We start from the raw sequence: 26,765 nt of genomic DNA on the forward strand, positions 1-26,765 counted from the left end.
GTCCCAGTGGAACCTTCCCAAGGGACAGGAGCCCCAGAGGCCTTTCCAAACAGGCCCTGGCTGAAGGGTTACTGCCCCTTACTCCTAAGGGGCCTGCAGCACTGGCTCCTCCATCTTGGTTTACACAGTGAAACTATCGTGTTGGCCTCACCCTGGGGAGAGAGAGCAGGCCCCGGGGCGTTCAGTGCTCCCCACACCCCCACTGCATGTGTGGTTGCAAGGACATTAGTCTGTCGTGGGTCCAGTCATACAATAGAGACAGATGCTGATAGGTGGTATGGACACTGGCTTTATTGGAAGAAGCTCATTTTTCAGCCAGGGCTCAGGACCCAACCAGTCCAGCATCAGGCTTTGCTTAGTGTCTGGTCAAGGATGAACCCAGCAGAGGGGCTGGTTCTACAAAGTACCAGCATCCAGGGTCTCCTTCCCTCTCCTGAGGGAGTCCCAGGGAGAGGGGTGAGATGGAAAGATGATGGGTTGATTTACCCCCATCAGGGCAACCCCTTGTGACTGGCAGCCTAGAACAGTCGAAGAGGTACCTGGAGATGCAGAGATAGGCAGAGCCCACCTGCCCACAGGCCAGGACACAAGGCAGAGGGCAGGAGTAAGCGCCAGGCCTCCAGCACACACAGCCAAGGGGGACCCTCAGGGTTGGGTATGGGCCCTGATCTGGAAAGAGTCTGGGGTCCTAGTCCCAAAGGCTTCCCTTGGGGCATGTCAGCAACACAAGGCAAAAGACAGGAGAGGTTGCCACTCATAAAAACTGGGTCTGAAGGCAGAGCACATATTTTTTAAAAGGACATTCCTGGCTGGGGCCGGAGTGATTGCACAGTGGGGAGGGTGTTTTCCCTGCACATGGTTCAATCCCCGGCATCCCATCTGGTCCCAAGAGCAATGCCAGGAATGACCCCTGTGCACAGAACCAGGAGTAACCCCTGAGCACTGCTGGGTGTGGCCCAAATGCAAAAATAAAAATAAACAAGAACAAAAAAATGACACATTCTTGAGGACATTAAACACAGTTCAGTGGCAGGTTTCCTGAGCAGTGCCCAGACCGGGGACGGAGCTGGGTGTGAATGTAAGGCACGGACTGGCCTGGCACTGTGCCCTTGGCCTGGCACAAGGGGTCTGGCCCAGGGCACATCTAGATGGAGCCCAGGGAGGCCCAGGAGGGGCCTGAGCCAGAATAGCATCTGGTCTGGGATCACTGGGGCAAGAGTAGGCGCCGGGTGCCCAGGCCAGCAGAGTTGGGGGGAATGCCGTGATGTCAGCTGAGATCTGGTCCTATATTTGGTGGCACGAGGCAGCCAGTCCACAATGTGGCTTTTCCCTGGAAATGTGAGAGTGGGGCTGGGACTTGGGGGCCTCCACCCTGACCCCTGAGACTTCGCTCCATGTGCAGAAGAAAGAGTTATTAGGTAACTGGGGAGACCTAACGAGCTGAGCCTGCAGGGTCAGAAAAGGCTGGGGGTGGCCTGGTCGGGCGCCTCGTGGTCCTGGATGTACCGTAAAATGTCCATCTCATCCATGGCCTGTGCCTGCGCCTGTGGTAGCAGCTCTGACACTGTGGTTCTGGGACCCGCACTGGGCGGGACTGCAGGTTTCTTGGGGAGTGCAGGCTTCTTGGGAAGTGCAGGCTTGGCGGCCACTGGCGGCCTGGCCCGGGGTTGGGGTCGAGGTGGGGGCTCAGACCCCAAGTTCAGAATCTGGTCCAAGTCCTCTTCGACTCTATGGGAGCAGAGGGAGAAGACCTGAGCAAGAAAAACCCCCTCTCTCTGTGCCTGGCACCCCACAAGGGCCAGCTGGGCTTCCTCACTGTTCCCAGGCAGGCCCTAGGGAGGGGTAAAGGGCTCTTTCCCCAGAAGCCTCCCCTGGACATCCTTTATTTCGGGGGGGTGCACACCGAGTTGTGCTCAGGGGTTACTCCTAGCTCGGGGGACCATATGGGATGCCGGGGTTCGAATCTGTGTCCGGCCTGGGTCAGCTATATGCAAGGCAAACAAACGCCCTATCACTGCACTGTGCTACCACTCAGGCCCAGACCCCATTCTTTTTATTTTTCTTTCTCTTTCTTTGTCCTTCCTTCCTTTCTTCCTTCCTTCCTTCCTTCCTTCCTTCCTTCCTTCCTTCCTTCCTTCCTTCCTTCCTTCCTTCCTTCCTTCCTTCCTTCCTTCCTTCCTTCTCTTTCCTGTCTCTCTCTCCCTCCCTCCCTGCCTCCCTCCCTCCCTCCCTCCCTCCCTCCCTCCCTTCCTTCCTCCCTCCCTCCCTTCCTTCCTTCCTTCCTTCCTTCCTTCCTTCCTTCCTTCCTTCCTTCCTTCCTTCCTTCCTTCCTTCCTTCATTTCTTTTCTTTCTTGTCTCTCCTTCCCTCCCTCCCTCCCTTCCTTCCTTCCTTCCTTCCTTCCTCCCTTCCTTCCTTCCTTCCTCCCTTCCTCCCTCCCTCCCTCCCTCCCTCCCTCCCTCCCTCCCTCCTTCCTTCCTTCCTTCCTTCCTTCCTTCCTTCCTTCCTTCCTTCCTTCCTTCCTTCCTTCCTTCCTTCCTTCCTTCCTTCCTTCCTTCCTTCCTTTCTTTTCTTTCTTGTCTCTCTCTCTCCCTCCCTCTCTCCCTTCCTTTCTTCCTTTCTTTCTTCTCTTCCCTACTCCTTCTCCTCCTTCATTTTTTTGGTTTTGGGGCTACATTCAGAAATACTCAGGAGTTATTTCTTGCTCTGTGCACTGGGGTCACTCTTGGCGGTGCTTAGGGGACCATATGGGATGCCAGGGATTGAACCTGGGCTGGCTGTATGCAAACCAAACATCCTACCCGCTCTGCTATCTTTCCAGCCCCTCAAGGGACCCCATTCTTGGTGTGCTGACTCCCTGTAATCCTCAAGAAACAACTGCAGGGGGCTGACCAGCACAGTGGGTAAGGTTCTTGCCTTGCATATAACTCCTGAGCATTACGGGGTGCAGCCTCCCCACCCCACCCCCCAAAAAACTGCAGCAGCTACCAGATATGGAGCTCTGGGTTGCCTCATCTTGCTCCACCAACTCTCCCTGCAGAGTACTCCCTGCATGTAAGTCCTGGGGCTGGGGTGACAGTGGCAGTGGGAACCAGGATCAGGTGTCTGATTCAGCCAGGAGAGGAGAAACTGGAGACGGGGACTGATATGGGTGTGGGGGCTGCCTTCCCCTGGTGTGCATCATACAGTGCAGGCACAGATCTCAGGAACTGGAGTCACCAGGATGCTGGCATTGTCTTGAAACCTGGGGTCCTCTGGCAGGTAGGACTCATGTTGGGCAGGGAATGGCAGTGGGGAGACGCCAGCTGCCAGCTCTTGGTGTGGGGACTCAGTGCTCCAGCCCCTCCGAGGGGCATCCTGTCCTTGGGTGCTGCTGTGCCTACAAGGTCCCTAAGGGATCCAAGACTCAGGAACACTAGGATTAATGACCCTCGGCATGGTGGTGGTGGTGGGGGGGGGGGAGGTTGGCCATGTCTCAGGAGTTAAGCCACTAAGCAAGTGAGGGGTTTCCTAAGTTGCTTGTAGGCTCTGGGTTTGTTCTAATGGGGACCAGTGCTGGCAGCAGGGGTGAGATGGGGGATGACTCTCCGGATCCAGAGACCCATGGCACCCATTTTTAATGGGACACACTGCATTATGGCCTGGAACAATCCCACTCCAGCTTTTTCAAGTATGCCTGAAGGCGGTGAATGCCACTACCACAGCCCTGCATGGGCTGGAACATGGCTCCAGATACATCTCGAAGCCCCATACTGGGGCAGCCATACAGGGGGAAGGAATGCTGCACCCCGGGTTGCACCGAACTGGCAATGGGATAGGGCAGCAGTGAGGTGGGCACTCTAGCCATAAGAAGCCATTTACTGATCAGGACCTAGAAAAGCTGAAAGCAAATCAGCTCGTGGTGTGAGAAAGAAGTAGGTGACAGGGCAAGCAAAGACTCCTCAAAGGCTCCAGGGCCCAGGCCTCAGGGGTCATTCAGGGAAGCTCCCTGAGCTCTCAGAGAATGAAGGGAGTGTGGCTGAGCTGCACAGGAACCCAGGCACAAGGCTTGGGCAGCCCAGTGGAATGGGGGTGCCTGACTATCTGCCTGCAGGACCCCTAGGAGGATGAGACTTGGCACACGGAATCTGTCCTGCAGGAAATGGTGGTGGTGAAACAGGCTGAGAGTCAAATATACTGACAGGCCCCCATGGATCTGCCCCATGGGCATGCTCAGCCCTGAAGACAGAAGAGCCTTATGGGAGGAGACCCACCCCTGGACCCCCTTCCAACGGAGTCACTGCCATGTGCTTTTCAGGGCCTCAGAGTCATCCAGAGGGACACACTGACATCCCTAGGTCCCATTGAGAGCCTTTGGGGAGACATAAAGCCAAAATCCGAGCTGTGATTCGGGCCCGGGAGTGACTTGGGGGAGCTGACAGGTAGGGTTGCTAATGAGATGATCCCCCGGGACCTCCCAACTTTTCCTGGAAAGAGGCAGCTAGGTTTCCTGTAAACCAAATGTATTGGGGCAAGGATCCCCGGAAGGCACCCACCCTCATACAGGTTCAGGAGGGGAGCAGGTTGCCCCCCAGCATCTGCATGAGGGCAGGGCAGAGTGGGGGAAGAGATAGGTAGTGGAGAGCATAGAATCTGAGAGCCCTAGGGAGAAACCCTCTACATTGATTTTAGCTTTGTTTTGTTTTGCTTCTGTCTTTGGGTCACACCTGGTGATCAGGTGCTCAAGGGTTACTCCTGGTTGTGCACTCAGGGATTACCACTCCTGGCGGGGCTCAGGGGGACATATGGAATTCTGGGGGGTTCACACTTGGGTTAGCCTGTATAAGGTAAGTGCTCTACCCACTATGCTAGAGCTCTGTGTCCCCTTCCATTGCTGGAAAGAGGAGCCAACAGCACTAGTATGGTGAGGAAGGAAACATGTGATGGGTTCTTGATATGGTGGACATGGGGCGACCCCCATGCCCATCCAGGAGGGGGTGCTCTGCACACATCTAGTCTGTCATCCATCTCCAAGGCCTTCGAAGGGATCCTGTGGTCCCAGGCCATGGCCCCCGTGACCCCACACTTTGCACTGTCCAGCTCCTGAGAAGTGGGCCTGACTTGCTCCCAAACTCTGTTTGGGCCAGTCAAACTCCCCTAGCAGAGATTTACCACCATTGCTCTTTATAAATGATTTCCTACAGTGTGAAGGACCCCCTGGACCCAGCTGTGAGGACCTGGGCTGCCCGCTTCACCAGCCTCCTTCACCCCTGTCTCTGCCTCCAGACAGGCTCCCCATGGCCTTGAGGGGCAGGAGGTGAGGCTGGGTACTTGCCTCCCACTGATCACCCCCAGGTCTAATGGGGACAGGTGGAAATTGCAGAGGCATATTCAGTACCTGAATAGCTCCTCTGAAGCCTTTCCAGAGTCCAGGCGGGATGTGAGTCCCCCACTGTCTCGGGCAGCTGGCAGCAGCAAGGGGTCACCCAGGGGGACAGCCCCGCCGCTGAGGTCCAGATCCTCAAACAGTTTCAGGGCTGTGGAAAAGAGGGGGAGCAGAGCAGTCACAGGAAGTGCTGACCCGTTTATGGCCACCAAGTGGACAAAACCTAGAAGCAAACAAGGGTGGGGTGGGGAGGGGGGGCAGGGCAGGAGGAAGGCCAGGAACAGGTCTTTGGGAGCCCCACCAGCCCTCCCTGTGCAGTACCCACTTCCCTTTTCCAGTCCTGGGACTTCCTGAGTTTTGAGGAAGCAGCTTCCTCCACTTGCTTGCTGCAGGAACACCCCAGAACAGTCCAGCCAGATCCTTAGGGACTGTACCCCAAGTTTCCAACCAGCGCTTAGGGGAGGCTGACTACCTGCCAGGGGGTGCCACTGCCACTGGGGAGCTCACACTTCTGAGCTCAGTCCCCTGCTGGGGTTTGGGGTCTGTCTAAACCCGAGAAGCCCTGTTGTCCCCACAGGTTGGCTGCCTGGGACCCTCATGTTCCCTATACTGTTAGGAAGGACCTGTCCTGGGGCTCACTGTGGGGACCTGGTCTTGCACATGATGTCTTGTGGCCTCCAGTGGCCCTGGTTGGCTGCTGACAAAGGGGCCCAGGATGAAGAGATGAAATAAAGGGCAGAGCCAGGCCAGAGCCCACTTGGTCTGCCCAGGGCCCTGTACCTGGGTTTCTGTGGGCACCAGTCATCTCCTGCTGCAACAGGAGCATCTTGGGACCCAGGGGGTGGGACCACCCTATAGGTGGGCACAGAGGTCATCGGGACATCAGTCTTTGTCCACACTGACTCAAAGTTCAGGGGTGATGAGAAACACCCACAGCCCCAGGCTGTTTCAGGTTTGGGTGTCTGGGCATCACTAGCCATGTTTGCCAGGGTGGAAACACAGAAGGGGAGACAGATACCCTCTCTGCTATCCATTAGGGTCACCCCAACTCACGGTCCCTGAAAGGTGCATCTTCCTGGACACGGGGGGTCGTGCTCTTCCCACTAGGACCGAACAGGTCTTCATCGGGATCTACTTCTTCATCAAAGATGGTGGCCCTGGGCAAAGGTCTGGGCTTGGGCTTGGCTGCCATTTCTGGGGGCTTCTTGGGCTTCTTGGAGCTGCAGGTTCACAAAAAAAGGGGCTCAGGTGAAAGTGTGGCCCACAGGAATCTGTACCAAGAGGGGAGCCAGCTCCTGATCAGTGCGCCAGGACAACCCAGCTCTACCTTGTGACACACACGTTCTGGGGACTCCCAGGCCTCCTCAGAGGGAGAGAGATAGACACAGAATGGTCTCACTCATCTATGGGTTTTGAGAAAAATAAAAGACATTTTTGCAATAGTTCTCAGAGACAAAAGAGAGGAGGACTGGAAGGTCCAGCTCACGACATGAAGCTCACCACAGAGAGTGATGGGTACAGTTTCAGAAATAATTACATTGAGAACCATCATAACAATATGTGACTGAATGAGGGAAGTAGAAAGCCTGTCTAGAGCACAGGCCAGGGTGGGGAGGGGAGGAGGGACACCTGAGACACTGGTGATGGGAATGTTGCACTGGTCAAAGGTTTTTTTTTTTTTTTTTTTTTTAATATAAAAATAAATAAATAAAAAAAAAGAAACTTGTTAGGGAGACCATCTTAATATTAATTCTATAAAACATTCAGTTATGAATTAACCACTCATCAAAATATGCAGAGGATTTATATGCAGGAAGGGGAAACACTATGGTATCTAAAAGAAAAAAAAAACAAACCTTATGTGGTCAGAGCCTTCTGGGGTGCTGCCCCCAGACCCCCTGTTCCTCATGGCCAAATGTCTGAGGTCAAGATCAGGAAAGAAAGGGGAGCCAACCTATTAAATAATCCCTCCACTCAGCAGTGAAACCAGTGCTCCAGGAGTCAAGCCCACCTGTATCAGGCAGCCCCTCTGGACTCAGCCTCACCTGGCTTATCCCCTGAAGAGTCCCCTTTGGGGCTACTTCGCTCCCTGGCTGAAGCCCTGCTCTGAGTCTGCACTGAAGGGGATGATTGGGGGTCAGAGGGATGCTGAGGAAGAAAAGCCTGGATTCCCCACCTCCCACCCCATCCTTGTCCATAGAAACACAATGGTGATGTGCTCAGCCTGGACAGTCCCACCAGTACAACTGGCCGGAAGTTGCCCGGTAATGTGTGTCCCCTGAAAATGGCAGGATTTCTGTTTTTTTACGGAGCTGGGATTTCCGGAGTTCCGGGATTTTCTGCATGGCGAGCAGTTCCATGAGCCTGAGGTCACTTTCTGAGCTTATGTGCCCAGAGGCTGGTCCCAGCTGGAGCCAAGGGACAGAGAAGTCTGCAGCAGATAAAAATAGTGGCTGGGCCCAGGGCGTGGGCCAGCAGGACTGTCAGGCTGGATGGAGACATAGGGGTTTGGGGAGCTGTGGGATCCCAACTGAGACAGGGAAGCTATGAAGGCCAGAAGCCCACCCAGAGGAACCCAGGGCCACCATCACTCCTCTGAGCTAGGGGACAAAGCCCTGGAGGGATTCTCACCAGCTCCTTGGTCAGAGGTGGCAACAACAGAGGTTCAGAGAGGCTGAGGGTTTGTGCAAAGACACACAGCAACCTGGGAGTGGGGTGGGAAGAAATACTAGAACCAGAGCTGCCATGTTCCCTTGAAATGCTCAGGAGCAGAAAGGAAAGAAGTGAGCAGGGGACAGAGATAAGATGATGCTTGGCTACCAACCCCAAACAAAAGTGTTCCCCCAACTTCCTCTTTCCTAAAACCTCTTCCTTTGATATATAAAAGCTCGCCTGGATTACTCTGCCTTGCCCTACCCAGGTGGATTTAGTTTTGGATAATAAAGAGAAGGAGTTCCCGTTTGGGACTGAGACAGAGAGCATGGCAGAAGGCCACAGATGCTATGAACTTCCTTTCCCAACTGTCTTGGTTTACTATTTCTTCGTTGCTACCTTGCTTCTTCAGACCTGGCTGCGTGGGGTTGAAGGGCTGTTAAGCAGGAAGTCAGGCAAAGAAGACAGAAAAGGTTTTCTTTGGGGGCCGGAAAGATAGTATGGAGAGAACACATTTGCCTTGTATACAGAAGGTCGTTGGTTTGAATCCCGGCATCCCATATGGTCCCCCCCTCCCCCCCCCGAGCCTGCCAGGAGCGATTTCTGAGTGTGGAGCCAGGAGTAACCCCTGAGCATTGCCGGGTGTGACCCTCCCCCCCCCCCCAAAAAAAAGGTTTTCTTTGAGTTTTTTTTTTTTTAATGTCACACCCGGTGACACTCAGGGGTTACTCCTGGCTATGCACTCAGAAATTGCCCCTGACTTGAGGGACCATATGGAACGCCGGGGGATCGAACCACTGTTCGTCCTGGGTCAGCTGCGTGCAAGGCAAAAGCCCTACCTCTGTGCCATCGCTTCAGACCCAGAAGACAGAAAAGGTTTTGCATTTGGCGAAGCAACATTCTGTCAGCTGCCAACCAGGAATGAGGCTGAGGCCCAGGGGTTCCATCTCCTTCTCCACCTGCACTGCCCCCATCCCAGTGGGCTACAGGACACACCACCGAGCCCTGTGGCACCACTGCCACCAGCTCCCCCTTGGCACAGATGGAAGACAAAGCCCTCGATGACAGAGAGGAGGGGATCCTCATATGTTTAGACACTTGCACCAGGGATGGGCTGAGCAACTCACTGGGGGGTGGGAAGAAAGGGAGGGGCAGGTGTCACAGGCGGTCTGTCGGCGCCCTGGATGGGCAGACGCGTGCAGGCATGTTCCCAAGGCCGCTGGTGAGTGCATAGACAGACGCCAGCTTCCCGCCGAGCGTGCCTGACAGGAGACAGATGTCGGGGCGCGGAGTGTGGGAGGGGAGGCGCAGACGGGCGCTGATGGCTCCATGACCCATGGCAGAGGCCTGTGGCTCAGGCATCTCCGTGATAGGCGGGAGCCATGGGAGTCTCATCTCCACCAGCTGCCTGGGTAGGCCCTGGGCCAGACCACTGCTGTACCTTCACCCCCTAGGGCCTGAGCACCCCAGAACCTCAGAGGCACTGCCTAAACAGAAACCTAAAGGTGGAACCTTCTCGAAGCTGGCTACATGGACCAAGGGACCCAGGGGTTCCAGCAAAGTGAGTGATGCTTCGCCAAGTGCAAAACTTCCTTTGCCTGACATAAGGCACCTGGCGCTTTCCTTCATTGATTCTGCTTTGCTTCTCCAATTAGGGACAATCTCAGCTTATGAGCTATGGGGATTCCTTCCCAGGCCAGGTTATTTGCGGCACCTGAGGCTGAGGGGGTGCATCACAGGAAGCCCATCCAGATGGGAAGTAGGGAGGAGCTGGGGGAACTGAGGGCAGGCCTGGCAAAAAGAACCCCAAGGCAGGGCAGCAGGTTGGAAGCGGGGTGGGGAGGTGATATCTGAGGAAATTCAGGGTTTGGCATTACCCTGGTTCATTATCCAGGAAGGTACACTAAAGTGGGGTACAGGGAGCCTGAGCCTGGTGTTTCCCTTTGGGGTGAGTTTCTTTTCTTTTCTTTTCTTTTTTTTTTTTTTGGTTTTTGGGCCACATCCGGCAGTGCTCAGGGGTTACTCCTGGCTGTCTCCACAGAAATAGCTCCTGGCAGGCACAAGGGACCATATGGAACACAGGGATTCGAACCAACCACCTTTGGTCCTGGATCGGCTGCTTGCAAGGCAAATGCTGCTGTGCTATCTCTCTGGGCCCTGGGGTGAGTTTCTTGGTGTAAGAAAAGGAAACACAGAGGTGCACCCAGTAACTGCTTCCTGGGTTCAGGGTGTCTCTAGACAAGTGGCTTCATTCAAGGTCCCAAAATGAATGGGCCTGTTCTTGGGGTACAGAGGCTGGAAAGCAAGTGCCCAGGCCATGTTGGTCCTGGTGGCCTGATGGCCCAGTGGTATGGCCCTGATGCAGGGCAAGGGCCAGATCCAACAGACAATAGGAAACAAACCCTAAGCTCTGCCCTCTGCAGCTCTGGCCACCCCCCTAGTCACTTAGATCCCCCACCCCCCAGCAAAACCCGAGTAGTCAAATGGACTCCCCCATCAACCACACAGACTATAGGGTGTCCCACTTAGAGCTATGCCTCCCTGGCTTCTGGGGAGCACACTGAAGGCTGCCCCTTCACTCCAGAACCCTCCCTCTGCTGAAACTTGTCTCTGAGTCCCGCCCAAATGCAGACCCCAGTGCCCCTTGGTGCAACCAGCTCTGAAGACTCTCCTTTGCCACACTTCCCATGTGTATCTGCTCATATTTCTTCCCAGACACCCACTAAGTTCTAGAAGCAGGACCTGGGGGTGAAAAGACCAGCCTCTCCCTCTGAAGCTGAGGGTCCCAAGGGACCCGGGAGGGCCAGGGATGGGTGGGCTTGTAGGGAAAGCCGGTGGGAGGCAAGAAGCGATTTTTGCAAGCCCACTCACTGGGTTGGGAAAATCAGGGCATTCAGCGAATCCAGCAGGGCCAAAAGCATTTACTTTCAGGGCGCAGCAGCTTGGCACCTGCAGAAGTTTCCATGACCTTGGCCTGGGCAGGTACCTGCCAGGAAAGCTTCAACTCAATGCCTGTGCTCCCAGGGGCCTTGGAAAACCTGCCCAGAGCAGGAACCTGGCTGGGAGAGATGGTACAGCCAGATGCAGTCTCCTAGGCGGGACTGAGACTTGGAAAGACCCAGCCCGTCAGGAGGCTGAACCCTCTCACATGGACCGAGATCACGTTCTGGCAACTTATCTGGCCACAAACAAAGTCTCTGCTAGGCTTGGGGCAAAGAGATTTCCTTGGAATCCGTTCTCAATCTTTCTATACAAATCAAGTAATGACTCGAAATCTTTCCAGCGCCAGGGTGGAGCTGCTAAGGCCGAGACCTTCCTCTTTCTCAGAACAGAAAGATAGAAGTTAAACGTGAAAAACAAACAATGTGCCCCAGGGCCAGAGCAACAGGACAGTAGGTAGTGCGTGACTGCTTAGCACGTTGCAGATCTCGGGTACAATTCCTGGCATGCTAGGTGGTCCTTGAGCACCATCAGGAGTGATTCCTGAGCGCAGAGCCTGGAATAAAAACAAAACAAAACAAAACAAAACAAAACAAAAAACAACAAACCCAATGTGGCCAGAGAGCAGCAGTTGGAGGATGCAAGGTGATATAAGGCACATACATGGGCAAGTAGTCTGGGTCCTGCAGGCTGGAAAAGCACAAATCTCCACCAAAATGGAGAGCACCAGGGTAGGTGGGCGGGGAGGCCCTTCTTTGCTTTAATACATGCTAATGGTGTAGTAGTGTGTCTTTCCCCTAATCAGAAACAGGTTTAAAAGACAAAGGAAAGCCGGCTCCTCTGCTCTGCGCTTTGTGCAAAAGCAGACATACTTGCAAGCGGCCTTGTCGCGGAGCAACAGCGACCCCTCGCGGCCGTGGCAGGAAAGGGCGGCGCAGTCTGATGCCAGAAGAGGCGGCTGGCCGGGAAGGTGAACTGGGACCACAGGGGAGCACCCGGGCCAGATGCGCTAGCTGGTGGGGTGCGGGCCGCTGCCTTGATCCTTGCAAGAAGCACAGGATGGGGCAACGGCGCACAAAGCGCCTGCAAAGAATAAAACGGTGCTTCTGACCAAAATAGCAGGGGAGCGGCCTTGCAGGTCCAACTTGGGTGTCCTAGCAGCAGCGAAAGGAGATGGAACTCCACTTACAGACCTGTGTGGACCAGCGAAGCTCTGGACAAATATTCAGCTTTCCCCTGGGGGGGGGGGCGGGGGATCTGAGAGACCAGTGTCCCCCTTCCACAAACTAGAGCGCTGCAGAGTTGGGGGATCCCAGAGCAATCTGTGCCTCCAGTAGGTCAACTGGCTGCTGCTTATTATTATATTACTATTACTAGTTTTTGTTGTTGTTGTTGTTGTTTTTGAGCCACACCTGGTGAGGTTCAGGGGTTGGTTACTCCTGGCTCTGTGCCCGGGAATTACTCCTGGAGGTGCTGGGAGGCCATATGGGATGCCGGGGATTGAAACCAAGTCAGCAGTGTGCAAGGCAAACGCCATACCTGCTGTACTATCACTCTGCACCCTCCATTACTATTCTTTTGTTTGTCTGTTTTAGGACCACACCTTGCCTTACTCCAGAGCTACTCCTGGCCTTGAGCTGGGGCATTTAACCTGGGTGGGAGGGATGCAAGGCCAGCAGGCACCTTAACCTGTATCCCTGCGCTATGGCTCTGTCGCCTCCCCTCAAGGAAAATGGGGGCCAGCAGAGCAGACTATAATAATAAGTATAATGAAATGCACTAATATGTGCTAATCTGTTCCCAGCATTTAGTAAGTTCTCAGAAAATGTCAGTGGGTGTTTTCCCTGACAGAGGAGGTGGCGGGGACGACCTTCCACCTTACACCCTGAGGCATGACGTTAGCTGGAGCCCTCCTATGTGCTCTAGCTTCACAGGGCTGGGGACAGGTGGTCTCAATAGTTGTCAGCAGCCCCTATCCCCAAGAATCTGCTCTTGGAGTTTGTAGGCAATCCACAGGAGAAGTTACCAATCTTAAAAGAGCATTTTCTGGGGCCAAAGCAGTGGTGCAAGCGGTAGGGAGTTTGCCTTGCACATGCTAACCTAGGACCGATGGTGCTTCGATCCCCCGGCACCCCATATGGTCCCCCAAGCCAGGAGCGATTTATGAGCGCATAGCCAGAAGTAACCCCTGAGCGTCACCGGGTATGGTCCAAAAAACAAAACAAACAGACAAACAAAAAAAGAGCATTTTTCCACCCCCAAAAGGGAGCTGCTTAGCAAAGCGCACCCCCAACCCCAGGCTGGTGCCTACCTCACTGTGTGTGAGTTTGTGCTCAGTAGGTAACCTGCACAGCAGTGAGCAAGCCAGTGCACAATTGGAGTCTTGTCTTTACCTAGCTAAGGCCACAAGGGCCCTCAGGCTTGGAGCTGATCAAGAGAGAAGCGCTTCCTTTCCAGCTTACTTCCCTGCTTACCCTTGGTCAAGGAAGAAGAGACCCGCTTACTTCCCCCACTTATCCTCTAGGAGGAGGCCGCAGGAGGGAGGGGCCATCCCAGGCTGCCAGTTTCCTGGTCCTGGTGCCCGTCCCAAGGGCACCTCTGTGTGCCCCTCTGTGTGAACCCCACCGGGAGAAGAAGACCTCAAGCTTCCAGGCCTGAAGGTCCCAGGCTGGTTCAGTGAAACTTGGCCTCAGTGGCCTGTCATTTCTTCCCAGGGGAATAACAACCTGAGGACTTCATCTGTGATGATGAAACTTCAGTCTCTGAGATGGCTGTCAGGCTCAGGCCCCATCATTACAGGTGTCCCCCTGCTCGCCTAGTCCCCCAATCTCTCTTCAGCTGAAAGCTTAGTGAAGAGACAGATGTGCCACCTTCACTGCATCCACACAGATGTGCTGGCTGGAATCAGGGACGGGGGCCATGGGACACAGGGTGGATACCAAAGCCAGGATTCACCCCCAAGCAGTTGTTTCCCAGAAGGGGGCTCAAATCCCCTCAAATCAGCACCCTGACTGACCATGTACCTTTCTGAGGGATGTGACACCCCCCTCCCAGGTCCATTTTCTGACTCTGTGAGATGTGCCTTGAGTCCCCTATCCCCAAGACTTGCCACCCTGATGCTCCATCACCCTGAACCATGGGTGATGTCAGAAACCTCAGCACCAGCCTCAGTTTTTACAAATGTTGGGGCTAAAAAAGGCTGGACCCAGGGATGCGAGAATCCTGCTTTTCATCCGTCTCCCTAGACACCTCAGGCTCCCCGAGGTCACAGCCAATCACCCTGGAATATTGTCTTTTCTCCTGCCACTCTTGCACTCTCTCTGCTCTTACTTTCTCACTCTTCTCCCTTTCTTTCTCAACGAATTACTTGCCAGCCTATGGCTCTGGAGAGACAAGCTGCTCCTCAAAACTTCTGCTCAACCTGAGTTGGGGCTGGGGAACAGCTGAGAGGCCGTGGCTGAGCGCATGTAGCCTGCAGGAAGTATTCCTGCCCTGACCCTCCCCATGGTGGGCCTTGGACCTATGTGACTAACCAGTCCAGTCTGCCACCCCTTTACCAGGGGGCTCCCACATCTCTTCCTGAAGATGGTCAGAGGGTGGGGAAAAGAAGGGATAGGAAGTGAAAGAAACATGCCACCACAAACCAGGGTGATAGCACAATGGGTAGGATTCTTACTCTGTACAGGGCAGACCTGGTTTTGATTCCTGACATCCCATAAGATTCCCTAGTAATTCGGGAGTAATTCCTTAGTGCATAGCCAGGAGTTACCCCTGATAATCATCAGGTATGGTCCCCAAACAAAAGGAAACAAAGAAATGTGTCACGCTCCATTGAGAAGAAAACACAGCCCAGTGCCTGGTCTCCTGACAGTCATGGAAGTGTACACGTATGGGCAGATATGCACATCCATTTGAGGGGGAGACACTATCCAGGAGGACCCCAGGCTCACACTGCCTCCTGGCACCAGGCCTTGCAAAGAGATCTGCCTGGCAGGGGTGCCATGTTACCTAGAATCAGTCACTGCACCATCACCAGGGCCAGCGGTGAGTTGGACACTATGTCCAGACCTTGGGTTCTAGTGGCCCAATGGCTGAGCTGAAGGGGGCTTTGGGTGCCCCATGGGACAGAGAGACAGTGAGCAGGCTGGCCCCCAGGCAGGCCATCGAGGCAAGGATCCAGATTTCCTCAGACACAGAAGGGGCCTCCCGGAAAGGCCTGACTTACCGCATGATGCCCAGTGGGTCCAACAACTCTTCCTCTTCCTCCTCCTCCTCCTGCTCCTGGGCCTTCCCTGTGGGCTCAACCTTCAAGCTGGGGCTGGAAGGGTCCCCCCCATCCAGCAGGTCCTGCTGCTGGAAGAAGTCCAAGGCATCCACGTCATCTGCAGCTCGGCCGCCAGCATCCAGCACGAAGGCATCTCGACCGCTGGGGTCAGCAGCCCCTGGAGTTCTGGTGCCTGGGGGGAGATTGGAGAGAAACTGAGGCACAAGGCAGGCATGAGCAAATGTCTGGTTGACAGCACTTGGAACCGGCCTGGGGAGGAACAGCTGGGCACTGAAGAAACCTGGAGGACAGCTGTGACAAGTGAGAGCTTCTGGGAGAGGCAGTGACAGTGGCTCATGGCTGTGGGTGCTTCAGGCTGCCTCTCCTGTTTCCCACTAATGCCAGAGGCACCTACTAGCACCCCAGACACATGTGACTATTGATTGCTGCTGCCCCAAGCAAAGAGAAAAACCATCTCATGCCACAGAGATTGGCACGCATCACAAAGAACAAGAACAGGGGCTGGAGCAATAGCACAGTGGTAGGGTGTTTGCCTTGCATGAGGCCAAAACAGGATAGACCCCAGCATCTCATATGGTCCCCTGTGCCTGCCAGAAGTGGTTTCTGAGTGCAGAGAAGCCAGGAGTAACCCCTGAGCGCTGCTGGGTGTGACCCAAAAAATGAAAAACAAAACAAACAAAAAAAAAAACAGCAACCAACCAACCAAACAAACAAAGAAACAAAAAACCAAAGAATAAGAACAATGCTGGCCGGATGTGGAGAGAAAGGAACTCTTATTCACTGCTGGAGGGAATGCTGTCTAGTCCAGCCTTTATGAAAAATAAGATGGAAATTCCCCAGAAAACTGAAAATTGAGCTCTCATGTGATCCAGCAATACCACACCTAGGGTTGTACCCTACGAACACAAAAACACAGTACAAAAATGTCTTCCTCACACCTATATTCATTGCAGCGCTATTTATAATAGCCAGACTCTAGAAACAACCAAGATACCCTTCAACAGATGAATGGTTAAAGAAACGGTGGTACATATACACAGTGAAATATTATGAAGCCATCAGGAGAGATAAAGTCATGAAATTTTCCTATATATGGGTGGGTATGGAAACTATTATGCTGAATGAAATAAGTCAGCAGGAGAGAGAAAGACACAGAATAGTCTTATTCACCTATGGGTTTTAAGAAAAATAAGATTTTATTGTAATAACACCCAGAGACAATAGAGATGAGGACAGGAGAACTGGCCATGATATGAAGCTCACCACAAAGAGTGGTGAGTGTAGTTAGAGAAATAACCAAACTAACAACTATCATGACAATGTCAATGGTAAAATGAGGAGTGGGGCAAAGTGGGAGAGAGAGGTTCAGAGTGGGGGAAAGCCAGAGTGGGGCCTGGGAACCCTGTGGGATCCTCTGTATGGTGTCTGAGTTTAGTGGGATGTAGGGGAGTGTGTGTAATGTCAGCGCCCACAGTCCTGTGTGCACATGAGTGGAGCGTACATGTGCTTGGATTGGGCCTTGTGTCTCACACCCACCTGGCAGCCAGGTCATGCATGGCCCCCATCAGGGTACCAGCCAGAGACAGCTGGAGGTTGTGGACATGGGGGTGGGAGGCCTTGAGACAAAGGCTCTGTGGGGGATTAGGGGAAAGCTAGGTAGATCAACGTGTGTGTGTGTGTGTGTGTGTGTGTGTGTGTGTGTGTGTGTGTGTGTGTGTGTCTTATCTATGTGCCTTCTGGGGACTGATGAGAAGTACAAGGGGTCAGAGCATATGAAATCATGGACGAGGCCTGCAGGCAGAGGTCCAGACCCCAGCGGCATCCAGTGGCTTGGTCAATGAGGGTGCCCCCTACTGCCCTACTGACTGTACATCGTCCTGTGACCAAGCAGCCACAGAGGTGGGGTGAGGTGTCCACAGGGGGTTTAGTAGGGGGATAAAGGACCAGATACAGCAGAGAGAGCCCTCAGCACTGCCACGAACAGAAAGCAGAAGAGTCCAGGCCTGGGGGTCAGCCTTGGATGGAGTCAAAGGGCAGGGAGGCCTCAGGGTGTGGAGGGGAGGGAAGAAGGGGGGGGAAGCCACCTCCATACCTAAGAAATCCAGCAGCTCGGGGCTAGCGGCCAGCTGGGCGTCCTGGGAGACATGGCGCAGGAACTGGTGGAACAGGGCCCTCCTCTCCCGGATGTCTGCCTCACCCACAAACAGCACCTTCTTGGGCAGGGGTGGCAGGCTGGCCTCGGGGTAGCGGCCGCGTAGCCTCTGGTACAAGTCCTCTATCTCGCTGTACTTTTTGGAGACCTGGAAGGAGACGCAGTCAGACAGACAGACAGACAGACAGACAGCTCTCCTGAGTGCATCTCCCCAACCCTACAGGCAGCTTGCAGGGTTGTGCACCTCTGGGGACCCTGGAGAGATGCTGCCTTGGAGGATTCTGGGGGCTGGCAGGTCAACCCACCTTCCCAGCACCCTGGCCTCTCTCCCCCTCGTGTTCCTTTGGTGGGTGCCTTAGAGGACTGGCTGGTAGGTAGGTCACCTTTGTTTCTAGCAGCATCTTGGTGAAATGCCCAGAGAGGGGGCTTGGGAAATGGTTTCCTAGCTCAGCCAGCTTCCAGCATGGGGGTGGGCCCTCTGGGGATTTCTCCAGGGGGAGCTTTGTGGAAGGGCAGAGAATTCTTCCAGGAAAGTTAGGCTGGTGCGGTGCCCACCAGGATGCCAGAACTAGCTCCCGGGAGCAACGCAGGTGTGAACCGGGCGCCCTCTGCTGGCCCAACTGATCCCCTACAGGCCTAGGCGAGCCCACAGATCCACCTGGCCTTGATTTCTGGAGTCTCAGGTAGAAAGGGAGGTGGGGTGCGGCTGAGGGGCTTTGAATCAGGGGTCCCACCCCACCCAGGGCGTGCAGTCATCAGTGCTCCCAAGCGAGGGTGCATCCGCGACTAGAAAAATTCTCCTACTTAGGGGAGATTTCCAGTGTCCCACACATAAGGCAGGCATCACCATTCCAGTCGGGGTCAGAAATGGTGGGGGGGGGGGGGGGCTGCTCTGTCTGTGCATGTGGAGGTATCCGCTCACACACACAAGCAATCAGGGACCACCCATCTTCCCAAGGCTGGCACAGAAATTCCTTTTCCTGCTTGGAGCAGGAACCAGAGTCTTTGTTCACTTTGCTTTTTCAGCTGAAGCATTTGCCCTCCCGGAGAATCCCAGCCCTGGGCTGCACCCCCAGATTTCAAGGCGAGAAGTACGGTTTCAAATTTCACAGATGGTTCAGTCTGAGATGCACCTGCAGGTATGCACACCTGTGTCTGCCCCCACCTCATGCCGGGGGTGTCAGGTCTGAACAGTGACACTGGGGAGGTGCATGGGGGTGTGGAAGGTTTGGAGGCATGCTCTCTCTCTCTCTCTCTCTCTCTCTCTCTCTCTCTCTCTCTCTCTCTCTCTCTCTCTCTTTGCTTTTAGGTCTACACCTGGTGATGCTGAGGGGTTACTCCTGGTTATGTGCTCAGAAATTGTTCCTGGCTTGGGGGGACCATATGGGATGCTGGGGGATTGAACCACAGTCTGTCCTAGGTTAGCATATGCATAGGGCAATAACGCCCTACCACGTGATGCCACAGCTCGGGGACCCCATGGAAAGCCAGTGCCCTTCTTCATTCTTCTTCTTTATTTTGTTTTTGGGTCACACCCGGCCACGCATCAGGGGTTACTCCTGGCTCTTATACTCAGTAAATCGCATCCCTGGCAAGCTCGGGGGACCATATGGTAGAAATTGGTGCCCAGGGGGTGAACCAGGATTCGAACCACAGTCCCTTCTGCCATGTAAGTGAGAACCCTCCCTGCTATCTTCTCTTGGCTTGAAGCATGCCTTTCTTATGGGACAGTTGGGACGGCTGATGGTTACAACTATGATCCCCAAAGGCCTGCCAAGAGTCCAGGGCCTAGTTCCTGGACATCCCTCTTTTATTCCCAATGTTCAAGGGTGGAGCCCACCAGGTGGCCAAAAGCTTTGTGCAGCAGGATTGGACCCACTGGCCCGGAGCCTGTTCTCACTCTGGAATATTACAGCAATCACACTGAGAAAAGGTCACGCTCACTCTTTATCCATTTGGTTCCAGGACACACCCAGAGGTGCTCAAGGCTTGTTCCTGGCCCTGAGCTCAAGGATCACACTTGGTGGAGCTCAGAGGACCATCTGGGGTATCAGGGATAAATTCAGGATGGCCATGTATAAGGCAAATGGTTTAACATTGCACTATCACTCTGAACCCGAATCAACACTTTAAGCTGCTCCTGAGGACCCTCTGGATGTCTCTGTTGGAAGAAACTTGCATTTTCACTCCCCAGAGCTAGTGGCTTTTGGCAGAGGCCATGGGAGCTTTGTTGGACTCAGTTTCCCTGTTTGCTTTGGCTGCTAGAGACTCAGAACTAACTTGGGAGCCTGCAGGTCGGGTCTGGAGTCTGGACCCTTCTGGAAGTTGCTGCCCCTGAGTTCCTTGTTTCTGTTTTCTAACTATCCCTGGGCTGTCCCTGTCCTCGCCTGCCACTGTCCCCCGGGTCAGCTCCCTATCCCTGCCCTGCACCTTCCAATGCCATCTGCTTGCAGACTTTGAAGATGACTTCCACGCAGGTCCCCCAGAAACCTGCCCTATACCAGCTCCATCTTGGCAGTGGTTGTGTGTGTGTGTGTGGGGGGGGGGGGGTGTGGATGCAGTGGGCGTGGTCACTTTCCAAGGTTCCCCTTTAGATCTGTCCTATTACTAGGCCCCTGGTTTGGGCCCCTGGAAACAGGAGGGAAGAAGCATAGAGCACTTCTTAGAAACAACTCCCATCTCTCCACTCACCCATGACCCAGACCAGCCATCCGCCTCCGCAGGGCATTTCTGCATTTCTGCACTCGCCTCCTCCCTCAGGCCCTGCCGGTTCTGGCCAGGCCAGCCATAAGGCCCTGTCCTACTAACCACTTGGAGAATGGGACCAGGCCACACCCCATTCTAATTTCTCTTTGCTGAAACACTGGGCTCAGCTGAATAAGCTCTGGACCTCAGGACTGGCTCATCTCTCTTGCTTCAGCTAGGGAGACTCAGTGGACTGGGTTCCTCCCTTTGCCCCCACCCCCACTGTTCTAGCCACTATTTTCTATCTTTCTTTCCTTCTTTTTGTTTTTGTTTTTTTGGGCCACACCGATGACACTCAGAGGGTACTCGTGGCTATGCACTCAGAAATCGCTCCTGGCTTGGAGGACCATATGGGACACTGGGGGATCGAACTACGGCCTGTCCTAGGTCAGCTGCTTGCAAGACAAATGCCCTACCACTTGTACCACAGCTCTAGCCCCTTCTGTGGCACTTTTTTTTTTGGGGGGGGTGTCACATCTGTTGATGCTCAGGAGTCATTCCTAGCTTTTGCACTCAGGAATTTCTCTCCTTTTTTTTTTTTTTTTTTTTTTTTAGTTTTTGGGTCATACACAGCAGTGCTCAGGGGTTACTCCTGGCTCTAAGTTCAGAAACCGCTCCTGGCAGGCTGGGGGGACCATATGGGTTGCCGGGATTCGAACAACCAACCTGATTGCAAGGCAACCCTACCTCCATGATATCACTCCGGTCCCCTGCTTGTGGCACTTCTAGCCTCTTCCAAGAAGTCCCCCAGGATATTTCCTGAGGATGGGTGTGGTGATCCTTTACATACATACCCACAGACTGGCTGCGTGTCCAGTCACCCCTCCTCTGTCTCTTTACAACTTGATCTCCCCTACCCTCCCCTGGCTGGGATCCTCTGGCCATGTCCACCTGTCCCCCAACACCCATTTCCTCCACTCCAGCTCTGTACCCCCAGGTGCTGGGCTGCCCCTGGCTGTGCCCCCAGCTCACTAGAAACTGGACCACGTCGTCAGGCTTGTGCTTGGCTGACTTGAAGGCGGCCAGTCGGGTGACTACCAGGATCTGGTACTCCACATGGCCGGACATCATCTTCCCGCGCACCTCCTGGTGCTGGGGCACCGCCAGGTCGATGCCCGTGTGGACATTCTGGATCTGCCTGCGAGGGAAGAGGACAAGCTGTCAGTGGGTTTCAGGAAGCAAAGCAGAACCCTGGGGGACTGGTGTTTGGGGGCTCTGCAGGCTGCACTCTAGTCAGGCCCTACTGAGGGTTCCGTTCATTGCTCCTGGCCGACCTCTCGAGTGCTCCCCCAAACCCCCAAACCTTGTACCCAGGAGCCAGGGTGGTTTCTAGAAGTGCTCAGAATGCTGCACAGTCAGTGCAAAGTCCCAGCTGGGCCAGAGAGGGGGGCTGGTGGCTTCTGAGGGTCATGCTCAGCTCTACTGGAAGAGCTGAGGCTAAGGGGTACCAAAGGCACTGAGGGTCACGGCAGAAATGTCTAGAACTTGGGGCACGGCAGGCTCTGAGCGGACCATGAAGGGTTGTCGGGAGGAGGTGAATGGGGGCGGCAGCCCAGGCCCTCATAGGACTCATGCCAAACCAGCCCCTGGGCACGGCAATTCCTGCCACTTAACTGACCCCGACTTGGGGTTCTCCAGAGTGGGGTCCCTGAAGCATTATCATCTGGGAACTTGCTAAAAGGTTCAGGCCAGAGGCTGGTGTGATGGCATAGCAGTAGGGCGTTTGCCTTGCACGCGGCTGACCCAGGACGAATCTCGGTTCGATCCCTGGCGTCCCATATGGTCCCCTAACCAGGAGTGATTTCTGAGTGCATAGCCAGGAGTAACCCTGAGTGTCATCGGGCGTGGCCCAAAAAACAAAAATAAAAAAAATAAATAAAAGGTTCAGGTTGTACATGAGTAGCCCTAGTGTCCTGGACCCCAATGTCCCCAACCTGATTTCCCTCCAATTCCTCCTTTACCTTAAGAGACCAGAGGTTGGCCGAGATAGTACAGTGAAGGCACTTGGCTGACCCAGGATCAATCCCCAGCATCACTTCGAGCCCCAAAACATAATTCGGAGTGATCCCTGAGCACAGACAGAGCCAGCCAGCAGTGAGCCCTGAGCACCCCATGAGTGTGGACAAAACCAGACAAAGGAACCAGAGGTGTCTCGGAGCTGGACAGCTATAGGGGGAGAGGGTTCTCTCTGAATGACACCCCCCCAACCTTATTTCCAAAGCCACAGGTGAAGGAAGGGGCACCTGGCATTATCCCCCACTACAGGTGCCAAGACCAAGCAGCAAATGCTGAGTGTATCCTAGTGGTCTGGGGATCTGTCACCCTTCAGACTGAGGGTCTATGTGTGAAATGGGCTCTCAGACAACCTCGACTACTCCGACCCTTCTTGCCGGCTGTGGACAGGGGGCCTGCCACTTACCCACTTCTCAAGTATCCCTATCCCGCTCCATCTACTTCTCATGATTTTCTGGAACATTCCTACCTGCTTCAGTCAGGCTCCACAATCATTTTTTCTTGGTGGGAGAAGGGGAGGTCACAGATGGCAGAGCTCAGGGGTTCCTCCTGGCTCTGCACTCAGAAATCGCTCCTGGCAGACATGGGGGATCATATGGGATGCCGGGAATTGAACTGTGGTCTGTCCTGGGTTGGCCGCCTGAAAGGAAAGTGTCCTACCGCTGTGCTATCGCTCCAGCCCCTTCACTCTCACTTTTTAATTTAACTTAGTTTTATTTTATATTTTGGCTTTGGGGCCATACCAAGCTTTGCACAGAGGTTACTTCTGACTCTGCACTCAGGAATCAATCCTGGTGGGCTTGGGGGGCTTATATGGGATGCTGGGGATCGAACCTGGGTCAGCCATATGCAAGGCAAGTGCCCTCTTCGCTGTGCTATCAAATCGACCTTTTCTCTCACTTCTATGACATCCAGAGCTAACATCTGGCTGGCTTCCCCTTCCCTGCACCACTCTGCTCCCTTTCTAGTAAATGTTACCAAGAGCTGCCTCTTCCCCACTTGTCCCTCTCCTGGTCGGCCTTTCTCCTCCAGGACTGAGACCACAAGTGCCCAAGCAGGACCACAGTCCACAGGGTAATGGTTGACCCACACTCCCCACTTTTCTAATGGCCAAAACATGAGGTGCCACTGCCTGAAGGCCAATTCACACCCTTACTCTCAACACATGCTCTAGGCCAGGGGTCTCAAACTCAATTTACCTGAGGGCCTCAGGAGGCAAAGTCAGGGTGATCCTTGAGTGCAAAGTCAGTAGTAAGCCTTGAACATTGGGGGGTGTGACCCAAACAACTAAAACAAAACAAAACAAAAAAAGATTCCTCTAGGGCAGGGCTACAAAATGTTGTACGGAGGGCCGCAAATGGCCCGTGGACTGCGAGTTTGAGACGCCTGCTGGCTTTCCATCTGCTTCCTGTCTGCCCACACTCTGGTCTCCGTAGTCCCCAATCTTGCTCGATGGATGTCCACATGTACCTGGAGGCCACAGACCTCAAGTGCAGGTCCGGTCCCAGGGCCCACTTCCCTGGGTTGTATGGCTGACACCATCACCCTGCTCTCTGCCTGAAAGTCAGCCCAGATCTTTGTCCTCCACTTGGGCACTCTTCAACTCCTTCAACTTCCTGTGCCTAAACCGAGGTCGAAGTCAAGCCCAAGTCGTGATCCCTAAGCTCAGCCTCAGATCCCCTGAGTTTCAGCAAATTCAAAGTCTATGAGCCCCGAGTAGAGTCCACTAAGGCCTGGCTGTCCTGCGTTCCCGAGGAGCCCTTCAGGGGTCTCTATACTGGACTCTCTTCACCGCAGACAAAGAACCTTCATGAAATCCTGGCACACCCACCAGGCTAGTGTGTGTATATGTGTGTATGCCACTATCCATGCATGTTCACCAGGCTGGATGTGTGTCTGTATGGTGCTGCCCATGCCCTACCCTCACCACCTCCATCCTGGTACTTAGCACCTCCTGCCCTGAGACATGGCCACCCACCGCCTACCTGCACAATCAGCAAAGCACCCTATCTTAAGAATTTAGCAGCCCCCAAGAAGCTATTTCCTGTTGTCACTTCTTTACCCACAGATTGTCCTGGAGAGATAGCAGGTTTCCTTCACTTACTGCCCATGATCCCCCTAAAACTGTAGCAGGAATTTGGACATGCCGCCATGGCCCCCAAAACATGAGCAGTCAGGGGCACAGGAGAGGGCAGCTGGAGGCATAGGTGGGGAGGAGGGGGACAGACTGGTTAAAAAATCCAGCTGGGACACAATGTGTGTGATGGTTGGGAGGGTTTAGGGCAGGGGTCTCAAACTCAATTTACCTGGGGGCCGCAGGAGGCAAAGTCGGGGTGAGGCAGGGCCGCATAAGGGATTTCGCTTACCGAAAATTCGCAATAAAAAGTCGCATTAGTAAGAAACAAAATCGCAAAAAATCGCATTAAACATTTGCATACCTCTAACGGAACTGCTCGGGGTATGCGAATGTTTAATGCGATTTTTTTCTTACTAATGCGATTTTTACTGCGATTATTCAGTAAGCGAATAATCGCGAATACTGCGATATTTTAAGGCCGGCTGTGGGCCACAAAATGTTCTACGGAGGGCCGCGAGTTTGAGACTCCTGGTTTAGGGGGTGGCTGAGGAGAGGATGGGGGTCCCTGGCGAGGGAGTGTTGACAAGATGAGGGTTCTGGGATTGACCTCACACAAGCCCCGTGGCATAGCTGCTGGTGCCAGGTGAGAAGAAATAATCCACTCATGGAGTGTCATCGTGGTTCAATGGGACCAAGATGGAACTCCAGAGGCCCTCCCAGCACCCCAGCACGTAAACATATCCCATCAGTCTGGAAGTGGCTGAGACAGGTTGACTGCTGGTTGCAGAAAAAGAAACTGAGGGACCAGAGTGACAGAACAGTGGCGAGGGCGCTTGCCTTGCAGCAGACCAACCAGGATTTGTTCTGGGCATTCCATATGGCCCCCCAGTCCTGCTAGGAGTGATTCCTGAATGCAGAGCCAAATGTTGCCCAAAACAAAAAAGGGAAAAACAAGGAGAACTGAGGCCTGTCAGAGGACAGACCTTGAGCAGCTAAGGTGCAGGGAGGCTTTCCTGGCTCTAAAGAATCTGGGGGGTCTCCTGGACAAGACTCTTGGGGAGCCAGCAAGGCTCACTTCTAGTCAGAAGAATTCACTTAGCCTGAGGACGCTTATGCGAACCATGCGTGGCTCAAAGTGGGATGTGGTTGGTAAACACAAATCCCAGTAAGCTTTGACAACATCACTTTCTGTTCCTTTGGCCATGGGGGCTCCCATCGGAAGCTCAGGGGTGGGGAGCAGAGAAACAGCTTTGCACACCAAGTGTGTGTGTGTGTGTGTGTGTGTGTGTGTGTGTGTGTGTGTGTGTGTGTGTGTGTGCGCGCGCCTCAGAATCTGAATTTAGTGATTGGAGCAGCTGCCCACTGTGTGTGTGTGTGTGTGTGTGTGTGTGTGTGTGTGTGTGTGTGTGTGTGTGTGTGTGTGTGTGTGTGTGTGTGTGTGTGTGAGCCTCAGAATCTGAATTTAGTGGGTGGAGCAGCTGCTCACTCTGCAAAGGAACCAAAAAGCACAAAACAGGGTGGTGGTGGTAGCACAGTGGTAGGGAGTTTGCCTTGCATGCACCTGGCTGACTCAGGACGGATGGGGGTTCAATTTCTGGCATCCTATATGGTCCCCAGAGCCTGGCAGGAGCGATTTCTGAGCGCAGAGCCAGGAGTAATCCCTGAGCACCTCCAGGTGTGCCCCCCCCCCCAAAACCAAAACATCCAAAACCAAAAAACGGGGGTAGAGGCAGGAGGCAAACCCAGTGCTTGGGGGGAGGGCACACGGCATCCTGCACCTTGGGAGGGGTCCCCCTTGAGGGGCCAGGCCCCCAGCCACATTCCAGAGAGGTTGTCACTTCTCTCCCTGCCACTGCTGGACCTCGGGTTCCGGGGTGCGGCCCAAACTTGGGTCCGCCCCGCAGTCGTGCCAGGACAACAGAACTTTGGACCCAGTGGGTCTGGGGCTCCCCTGCTCCGAGCGGCTGGTGGGGTTCGCCCCCAGCTTTAGGGGGGTCCCGGGGACGAATTGGGGAGGCAGGGATCGCGACTCTGGGGAAATCGAATCGAGATCGCGGCCCACTGGGGATACGGGGGGAGCCTGGATCTCCTTCTGAGTCCATCGGGGCTCCCCGGGGCCCCCCAACTCGCAGGCAGGGCCGTGGCGGGGGAGGACGGGCGCGTGGCCGGGCCCAGCGGGCGCCCCGGGCCTGCAGCGCGCGCGCCCGGACTCGGCGTGGGCACGACGGGGCGCTGGGAACTAGGTGGGGCTCACCTGGAGGTGACGAGCACCGCGGGGGACTGCATGACAGTTTGGGGATCCGAGGCCGCGCGGTCCGTCACGGGACCCGCCGCGTCACACTGGACCCGCCCCGGCCTCGCGTCCGACCGACCCAGGTCCGCCCTCTGGCGGCCACCCGCTTCTGGTCGCTCTCCTCTCTGTCTCTCCTCTCTCTCCTCTCTCTCTGTTTCTCTCTGTCTCCCTGTCTCTGTCTCTTTGTCCAGAAGCCACTTTGGACCCAGAGGCCTTTTTATTTATTCTCTCTCTCTCTCTCTCT

At 54.5% G+C, this 26,765-nt stretch overlaps 1 protein-coding gene across 1 annotated transcript; it reads right to left on the bottom strand.

Annotated features, from left to right (window-relative positions):
* Positions 1–266: 266 nt before the first annotated feature.
* HS1BP3 (HCLS1 binding protein 3) lies at positions 267–26,520 on the bottom strand. The gene is made up of 7 exons (XM_049784824.1): positions 26,483–26,520; positions 21,111–21,276; positions 17,334–17,541; positions 15,182–15,413; positions 6,418–6,584; positions 5,377–5,515; positions 267–1,728 (listed from the first exon to the last, which is right to left on the bottom strand). Exons 1-7 carry the CDS (start codon positions 26,512–26,514, stop codon positions 1,455–1,457), a joined length of 1,218 nt encoding a protein of 405 aa, XP_049640781.1. The 5' UTR covers positions 26,515–26,520; the 3' UTR covers positions 267–1,454.
* Between the last annotated feature and the right edge of the window lie 245 nt (positions 26,521–26,765).

Source organism: Suncus etruscus, chromosome 12 (genome assembly GCF_024139225.1).
Source record: "Suncus etruscus isolate mSunEtr1 chromosome 12, mSunEtr1.pri.cur, whole genome shotgun sequence".
Taxonomy (NCBI): domain Eukaryota; kingdom Metazoa; phylum Chordata; class Mammalia; order Eulipotyphla; family Soricidae; genus Suncus; species Suncus etruscus.

Coding starts and splice junctions, on each gene's coding strand:
- HS1BP3 (XM_049784824.1), bottom strand. CDS start 26,514: ATGCAGTCCCCCGCGGTGCTCGTCACCTCCAG. Junction 21,277..26,482: donor GCGGTGCTCGTCACCTCCAG/GTGAGCCCCACC, acceptor CTTCCCTCGCAG/GCAGATCCAGAATGTCCACA. Junction 1,729..5,376: donor GCTTCAGAGGAGCTATTCAG/GTACTGAATATG, acceptor CTGCTCCCATAG/AGTCGAAGAGGACTTGGACC.